The 9,252-nt window shown below is 43.0% G+C and overlaps 2 protein-coding genes across 2 annotated transcripts; both read right to left on the bottom strand.

Annotated features, from left to right (window-relative positions):
* Positions 1-6,389: 6,389 nt before the first annotated feature.
* On the bottom strand, positions 6,390-6,803 carry LOC140546624 (histone H3). The gene has a single exon (XM_072670006.1). The coding sequence runs from the start codon at positions 6,798-6,800 to the stop codon at positions 6,390-6,392; it is 411 nt and encodes a 136-aa protein (XP_072526107.1). The 5' UTR covers positions 6,801-6,803.
* A 52-nt stretch (positions 6,804-6,855) lies between these two features.
* On the bottom strand, positions 6,856-7,789 carry LOC140546623 (histone H2A-like). Its single transcript, XM_072670005.1, has 2 exons — positions 7,407-7,789; positions 6,856-6,976 (listed from the first exon to the last, which is right to left on the bottom strand). The coding sequence occupies exons 1-2, from the start codon at positions 7,787-7,789 to the stop codon at positions 6,856-6,858; spliced, it is 504 nt and encodes a 167-aa protein (XP_072526106.1).
* Positions 7,790-9,252: the final 1,463 nt, after the last annotated feature.

The raw sequence follows: 9,252 nt of genomic DNA, 5'->3' as shown, positions 1-9,252 counted from the left end.
TATGGCGAAATCTTAAAATAAATAAATAAATAGCTGAATGAATTAATAAAATTCAGTGACCTAGGCTTAAGATGAACTTACAGTGACTCAAAGTAGGCTCATACACAGCCTCTGACTCCTTTTCACTAAATTTGAAGTGCATAGGGGCCATGTGACCTTTGTAAATAAACATTTATGCACCGTTTTCTTAGAAAGATTACACACTTGACATTATTATTGTTATTATTGTAGTAATTGATTGTGTGTTTTACCATCCTAAACCGCACTCCAGTACTCTCTAGTGCACTAGGTGAGTATAGAAGCCGTTTTTTCGTGACATCGTGCACTCCACGTGGAGTCGTTTCGGCAACTAGCTAACGAAAATAATCTTTTGTAAACAAAACACTAGCTAGCAAGCTACACAGGCTGCCCAGCTCTGAAAACCAGAAGATAGGCTGCTGGTAGCCGGGTTTAAGCACGACTGTTTCTCCCTCACTTGCTCCAAATAACAATATAGAGAACTACGCACGTGTCCGTAATATCGTTATTTCTGTGATTAATTTTAAGACACCTAGCCATCATGCTACTCTCCAAGGTGGCTTCTCGGTTTCAACCACGACAGTAAACGTATAAATGTTGCTGTATACACCGTTTCATAATAAAACTTGACTGACTCGAGCGAGTGTGTATTTATCTGACAGGTATTTACACTCGCTGGCGTATGTTATTGTTTGTACCATCCGAGTTAGCTAGCATGCTAATCGCTTTGTTAGCTCATGTGTGGACCTGAAAAAGCAAGTTAACTCAAATCACTCAACAGCCACAAATCACGGCTGTATTGCGTACTTTTATGCTACAACCCCGCATGTGGTACTGCACTGTGGTCAACAAATAATGACCCCTCATAATTAGGCTCATATTTGCGCTTTACTGTTTATGCTAGCCGCGTTAGCCACGCTGCTAATCGCTAAGCTGGCTCCAAGCTATGTACAACTCCACACATAGATCCAGCAACGGCAGTTCTACATCAATTTGCTGTGACTGGGTGTACAACTTTAGGCTCTCGGCAAAATCGAGTTATCGGATATCATTATCTACTTCATTTTTGGCAAGTTAGCAAACGTTATCGTGCTAACAACGACACACCGGAGCTAACCAGGGTCCAGTAGTGTAAGGACTAAAAAAAAACGACGTTTCACATGTATGAACATTAAAAGTAGCTAACATATGTCTTAACACGACAAATACCTCGGTCAGCCCTCTGATGGCTGTCGCCATGTGCGCCTCGGTCTCGTATACAACAAAGTCACACTACATCACGCCATTCTAACGTGCGCAGCGTTTATTACACACACACACACATGACAAAATTAGTCCTTCCTCAATGCACCTGAATATAAATCACATAAATGGCTATTTAGTACTAGGGTTACGACCTTGCAAGCATAAAACAAGCACCCACGAAGATCACCCCACTACTGTACACCATGGCACACGGTTTACTTTTTACTGTGACTGGACGTGCAGTTATCGGATTTCATCATTAGATGAAGATAGATAGATAGATAGATAGATAGATAGATAGATAGATAGATAGATAGATAATCAATAAAACGTCATCTATCGAACTTGTAGTTAGGCATCATGGGAATTGTAGTCCTTGATCTTGACACTACAGGATAAAGACAAATCGTGTCATTGACACATTGACATAAAGACGTTTAAAGAAACACACAAACCAGTACAGGGTTTGTATTTTCTGTCAGAATGAATGAGTATGCATAAAGCAAGCCATATGTCTACAAATGCATGTCTCTCTCTCTCTCTCTCTCTCTCTCTCTCTCTCTCTCTCTCTCTCTCTCACAAACCACCACTGAAATATTTTTGCACATAAAGTAAATTGAGGCCAACTTAAACTAAACCCACACCATTTGGATTCCTCAGGTTTCCACTATATTATATCTTCTAATAACAGCCATATTGGTTAGCAGTTAGTGGAAGAGAAAGGAAGGAAAGAAATTGTGGAAAGCAAAGTATGTTGCAGTTAGTGGATGATAAAGCCTTAGACATATGTTGCAGTTAGTGGATGATAAAGAAATTGTGGTGATATAAAGTAAGTGTAAAGCTCATGATGAAGTCAGGGTGAGTGGAAGCAGTTTGGCTTGACCTACCCTTTAGGATTCTGATGGAGTTTCAGGGCTAAGCTTTAAGACTGTGGTCGTAGTACGTGAATGGAGCGTGGATGCCATCTGGTGGTCAAAATGTAAATCTGCAAAATATAAAAAATACATATTATTTTTTTGGTCCACAGAGACATTTAAAGAAGCAAAATCAGAAAGAGGAGAAAGAGTTAAATTTGAGAAGCACAAAAAAGCTAATTCACAAGTGAGTACGGCTGACTTTTGATACACCTTTGTTAGCACTTTTGTGTTAATTTGTTACTTACCTATGCCTTGAAGAAAGTCTCTGACCTTGCAGGTTAAAATGATTTTTTGCGCTGATGGTGCATCCGCTTTCCAATTTTTAGCTTTGCCCCACTTGCCTCCAGCTCTTCAGCCAGGTCTTGATAGCAGAGCGGTGTTCTTTATTGATTTATGATTATTATGTTGACCTCAATATAACCTGATGCATACATACATACACATAACCATACAACATAGAATTTAAGGGCTCTAAGGGGAGGAGAACAAAGGTCCTACATAGAACTGCACTACTCTACAGTTTGACTCTTAATGAGAGAATTGTTGGCTTTTTACCTAACTGATGATAAAATGTCTTTAGTTAAAGAATGCTTGATAGAAGCACTCTTTATTTAAGGCACTTTATTAAGATCTGTAAGGAGATAATACAGTATTGAGTATTTTGTTTTCTTCTGCCCTACTTTATCATTAGCATATTGTTAAAACCCAAACAAAATTACGGTGCCCTAAAATAAGTTTTCATTTCATTGCCTGGTAGCATGACAACTGGTTATCCTGCTGGCTACTAAAATGCCCAAAAGTTCCTTGGTAGAACTTAGTAGACTTACTGGAGTTCACAACCATCTGTCATATGTAACAGCTGTAACATTCACACACATACACGTATACATCTATGTTGTTAGCGTTTGCATTTGCGAGTTTGACCACACGATGGCATCCACGCTCCATCCATGACATATATCCACGATCCCAAAACAACGGTGACGTTTGCAATTGGGCACTTCCTAAATCCCTTACACTGTATACACTACACAGAAGTGCACTTCTCTAGTCAAGTCTTTTAGGCTTCTGATGGAGTTTCAGGGCTAGGCCTCAAGACTGTGGTCATAGTACGTAAATGGAGCGTGGATGCCATCGTGTGGTCAAAATGTAAAACAATTAATCTTGCAATTTTTTATTTATTTATTGATTTATTTATTGATTTATTTATTTATTTCTTGTCCACGGAGACAATTAAAGAAGCAAAATCAGAAAGAGGAGAAAGAGTTACATTTAAATAGCAGAGAAGCTAACTTACAAGGGAGGAGGCAGTACGGTCGGCTGTTGATAAACTTTTGTTAGCACTTTTGTATTCATTTGTTACTTACCTATGCCTTGAAGAAAGTCTCTGACCTAAACCATGCAGGTTAATTTTTTTTGAGGGTGCGTATGTTTTTCCATATTTTAGCTTTGCTCCACTGGCCTCCAGCTCCTCAGTCAGGTCTTGATAGCAGATGAGTCAATTTTAATTGGCAAGGTTTTGGTCAGAGACCATCTTTAGTTAGGCATCATGGGAATTGTAGTCGTTGATCTAATACACTACAACTTAAAGATATAGTGTCCACAGAGACATTTAAAGAAAGAAAGATCAAACACAAATCGAATAAATGGTATATTATTGCATACAAGGGAAAAGCTCCTAATGAGGCCAACTAAAACTACATGTTTACCCCTTGGATTTCTCAGGCTCGTTTTACATCTTCTAATAAAAGTCATGTTAGATTAGATAAACACAGAGGGAGTTAATGTTGCTTTAAGTAATGTTGCTTTTACCATATGTTGCAGTTAGTGGATGATAAAGAAATATGGAAAGACATTGTGGTAAGCAAAGTAAGTGTAGAGCTCATGATGAAGTCTGGGTGAGTGGAAGCAGTTTGGCTAGACCTACCCCTTAGGCTTCTGATGGAGTTTCAGGGCTAAGCTTTAAGTCTGTGGTCGTAGTACGTGAATGGAGCGTGGATGCCATCTGGTGGTCAAAATGTAAATCTGCAAAATATAAAACAATTCATCTTTTTGATTTTTTGGTCCATGCAGACATTTAAAGAAGCAAAATCAGAAAGAGGAGAAAGAGTTTTTTGTATTCATTTGTTACTTACCTATGCCTTGAAGAAAGTCTCTGACCGAAACCTTGCAGGGTGCGTATGCTTTTCCATATTTTAGCTTTGCTTCACTGGCCTCCAGCTCCTCAGTCAGGTCTTGATAGCAGATGAGCGGTTTTCTTTATTGATTTATGATTATTATGGGAACCTCAATATAAACTGATACACAGAGTTTAAGGGCTCTAAAGAGAAGGAAACAAAGGTCCTACATAGAAGTGCACTACTCTACAATTTGTCTCAAAGGCTTCTAGCAGTGAGTGAATTTTACCTAACTGCATGCTGTTTGGTTGTCATGATGGCTAATACAGTGCCTTCATTAAAGACAGCTTCTATCAAGCATTCTTCAAAACAAGACATTTTATCTAGTTGTGGAAGGAGGTTATACGGTCTGGAGGGTTTTTTTTTGTTTTGTTTTGTTTTTTTTTTCCTTCTGTCCGACTTTATCGTTAGCATATTGTTAAAATGAAACCCAAGCCCAAACGACAATCATCCCACAAGACATGTAATTACTTTTTAGATTTATTGGTGCAGTTAACAATCATATTTAATGTGTATAAAATTGCCCTAAATTAAGTTTCCATTTCATTGCCTGGCAGCATGAGAACTGGTAACCATGCTGGCTTCTAAAATGCCCTGAACTGAAGTATGCTTCAATAGAAACATTTTTAAAAATGTACTTTAAAAAACACTAACCAAAATAACACCGCAATACAAATGACTTAGTAGACGTACTGGAGTTCACAACCATCTATCAAATGAAAAAGCTGTAACATTCACACGAATAAATCTAGTTAGTTAACGTTTGCATTTGCCTAGTTTGACCACACGATGGCATCCACGCTCCATCCATGACATATATGCCCATGATCCCAAAACAACGGTGGTCGTTTGCAATGAGCACTTCCAAAAGCCCTTCTATTCACCACACAGAAGAGCACTACTGTACTCAAGGCTCAAAGGCTTCTACTCTCTATTACATAACCGGGTGCATCCTAGGCAGGACAAACACTTTACCCCTGCCAGTATTTATTCACTATTTCTTTTCCCTAGGCTTCTCTAATGATCATTTTACATGTGCTGGGAAGGTTCATTTAATTTGCTCCATACTTCAAGGGTTATACTTCCAGACAAGCTAGACTGTACTAAATAAGGTAATTTTTGAAGTATAGCACAAAACAATACTGACTCAACATTCATTTAATTTTGGCGTTTTTCCCGCTGATCTGGGTTAATTTTACAAACAATGTGACGGGAAACATGAATTTTATAGAGTTAACATATAGAGTAAACATATAATTTTTTAGAGTTAGACATGCCTTGTTCTGGTAGAGGTATTGAAAGAGATTAAAAACAAACAAACAAACAAACATTCCTCTCCGGACTATACACTTACCTCCTTTACTGCTGCCCTAAAAGCAAGCACAAACAACACAGCTGGTCTCGCTTACTCTCTATGCAATCAAACTCATGTTGCATATGTATGAAACGTAAGTACCCCAAATCTAGCTCTCATTATATGAATATACACATACATTGCTCTCTGAAACTGTGCTTGCAGTTGTATAGTTTCACCACGCGGTGGGATCTACGCTCCATCCATGACTAATGCCGTTTGTAATAGTCCAAAACCGGCCTAAACACTACATAGTGTAAAGTGTAGTGTTCTACTGAAAGGGCAGTGGCTTCTACTTTCTGCTGGGGTGAATGAACTGTTTCCAAACTATTAAATATGTATAAACATATTGATAGGTATTAAAAGAAAAGTATTCATATGTATTAAAACACGTTAAATATGGCGATTTTGATGTGAAATGTAGTACAAAACATTATATATATATATAGACACACATATAGAAGTTGTTTTTTTTCCCTAATCTTCACAACCGCTGTCTCACGGCTGGTTTTGCTCGCGCAGCCCTATGGAATTTAGAAGCGCACGCGTCATAATAGCCTTACATTATATAAACGCAACACCGAGGTGAGGCGGACATTTGCTGTTTCGGCGCGGACACGGGTAGGTGGCTCTTAAAAGAGCCGTTGGGTATTTCAGGTAAACGTCGAAGCGCTCTGTTTAAGCGCGCTCTCCGCGAATACGGCGGGCCAGCTGGATGTCTTTAGGCATGATGGTGACTCTCTTGGCGTGGATAGCGCACAGGTTAGTATCTTCAAACAGACCCACCAAGTACGCCTCGCTAGCCTCCTGCAGGGCCATGACGGCGGAGCTCTGGAAGCGGAGATCAGTCTTGAAGTCCTGAGCGATCTCACGCACTAGGCGCTGGAAGGGCAGCTTACGGATCAGCAGCTCAGTAGATTTCTGGTAGCGGCGGATCTCCCTCAGAGCCACGGTGCCGGGCCTGTAACGGTGAGGCTTTTTCACGCCGCCGGTGGCTGGGGCGCTCTTGCGAGCAGCCTTGGTGGCGAGCTGCTTCCTCGGGGCCTTGCCACCGGTGGACTTACGGGCGGTCTGCTTGGTTCTTGCCATCGCGTTGAACTCTACTCCTCTCGGGGAAAAGAAAGAGAATGAGTTCTTGCTCGCTTCACATGGCTTTTAAGCTTTCAAGCCGCTTGCCGCTCATTGGGCGTCTTGAAGTTGTCCGTTTCCCATTGGGCGGCCGGCAATGCGTCGGTGACACACTATTGGGCGTCTTCTTTTCAAACCTAAAAGCAAAACGGCGGGCTCCTGTAACACAAAACAACAAAGGAAAAAAAAGCATTAAAAGAATATATAATAATAAGAACAATAATATGATCAAACTAATCAATGTACTGTACATTACAGCGAACATTAAACACACTGTGTGTGTGTGTGTGTGTGAGAGAGAGCGAGAGAATGTGTGTATACATGCACATATGCATAGGGTGTTGATCTCAGTACGTGAAATATATGAAAAAGGGCAATTGTGTATTGCATGGCAGTGTGTTTATATAATAACTCGGTTCATAAAGCTATTATTTTTTTATGCAGCTGGAAATCACGTGAAGAATATGTAGTGTTGTTTGTAAAGGAGCAGCACTTTTCGTAGAAAAAATGGGTGGCTCTTAAAAGAGCCTTTGTGTATAGATAAATCAACGGAGAGCGCCAATTTACTTTGTCTTCACAGTCTTCTCGGTCTTCTTAGGCAGCAGTACAGCCTGAATGTTGGGCAGCACACCACCTTGGGCGATAGTGACTCCTCCGAGCAGTTTGTTCAGCTCCTCGTCGTTACGAACAGCCAGCTGCAGGTGACGGGGGATGATACGGGTCTTCTTGTTGTCGCGGGCGGCGTTGCCAGCCAACTCGAGAATCTCAGCGGTGAGATACTCCAGGACGGCGGCCAAGTAGACGGGAGCGCCGGCGCCGACCCGCTCAGCGTAGTTGCCTTTACGCAGGAGCCTGTGCACACGGCCAACTGGGAACTGCAGTCCGGCGCGGGACGAACGAGTCTTAGCCTTGGCCCTAGCTTTACCACCGGTTTTGCCTCTTCCACTCATGATTCGCGTCAGTCGTGTTCGTCGAACAAAGCTGAAATAATGCACGCCGGCCAACGAGCGCCGTTGATATAGCAAAATCGCCTACGGTCCTATTGGCTAAAAGCTACGCGCACCAACAGCCAATCGCATTTCCGCCGTCAGACTCTAGCGTCCTCCCACCTCTGCTCGCTTTCCTACCCGACCCCCTCCTCCTCTCGTGCTGTGTGTCTGTGTGAGCGAGAGAGAGAAAGGAAGAAAGAAAGAAAACGGGTTAAAGAAAGAAACATTTACCCCCACTCGTGCCCCGCGTTTCCTTTCCCTTTCCCGCTCAAATGTAACACGTATGACCAAACCAAAAAAATATATATATTGATCATATATAATTATTGTGTGGGGAAACTAATGAGAGCTATTTTTGTGTTGTTGAGTGTTTTTTTTTTTTTTTAACAATCAATTCATTGTGCAGTAACAAGGGGGGAAAAAAGCTGTTTTTTTTATGAAACTGTGGGTGGCTCTTAAAAGAGCCGTTGAATAGAGAAACAAGACATGAAGGTAAACGGCGTTACTGTTTACTTCTTCTTAGGGGCAGCCTTTTTCGCCTTCGCCGCCTTGGGCTTAGCTGCTTTAGGCTTGACCGTTTTGGCTTTCTTTGGGCTCTTGGTCGCCTTTTTGGGAGCCGCCGGCTTCTTGGCCTTCTTGGGGCTCTTCGCTGCCTTCTTAGCGGCCGCGACGGGCTTCTTGGCCTTCTTGGGGGATTTCTTAGCCGCAGTGGGTTTCTTGGCTGCTACCTTCTTGGGCTTCTTGGCCGCGGCTGGTTTCTTGGCGGCCGGCTTCTTAGCTTTAGGTGCCGGTTTCTTGGCGGCCGGCTTCTTCTTTGCCTCGGCCTGCTTCTTGTTAAGCTTGAAAGAGCCCGACGCGCCGGTGCCTTTGGTCTGCACCAGAGTGCCCTTGGTGACGAGGCTCTTGACGGCGAGCTTAACGCGTGAGTTGTTCTTCTCGACGTCGTAGCCGCCGGCAGCCAGGGCTTTCTTCAGGGCGGCGAGAGACACGCCGCTCCTCTCCTTGGAAGCCGAGACGGCCTTGACGATGAGCTCGCCCACGCTGGGGCCGGCTTTCTTGGGGCGGGCGGCGGCCTTCTTCTTGGGGGCCTTGGCGGGCGCCGAGGCGGCTGGGGCTGGAGCGACTTCTGCCATTGTTCTGCTTTGCTGTGAGCGCGAGTGAGCACAAACTGCTGCAGCGTTCTGTAGAACCTCCCGCTGCAGCGAGGGGGCCGGCCCTTAAAAGCCACATGAGAACGTTGTAGACTCAACTCGCTCGATGCCGCACAGCCGTGTGGCAGCGACGGTCTCGCACTTGTGTTTTCTCTCGGCGTTTGTCGAGCGAAATATGGGCGAAAGCTCAACTTGGCGAGCGTAGAAATGCTCTTTCGTCTCCGAGAGGCTCCACCGTGTGTTGAGAAGACGGGAAGGGCAGCGTAACGACGC

This window comes from Salminus brasiliensis, chromosome 24 (genome assembly GCF_030463535.1).
Source record: "Salminus brasiliensis chromosome 24, fSalBra1.hap2, whole genome shotgun sequence".
In the NCBI taxonomy this organism is placed as follows: Eukaryota; Metazoa; Chordata; class Actinopteri; order Characiformes; family Bryconidae; genus Salminus; species Salminus brasiliensis.
This window is presented reverse-complemented; position numbering and strand designations above follow the sequence as displayed.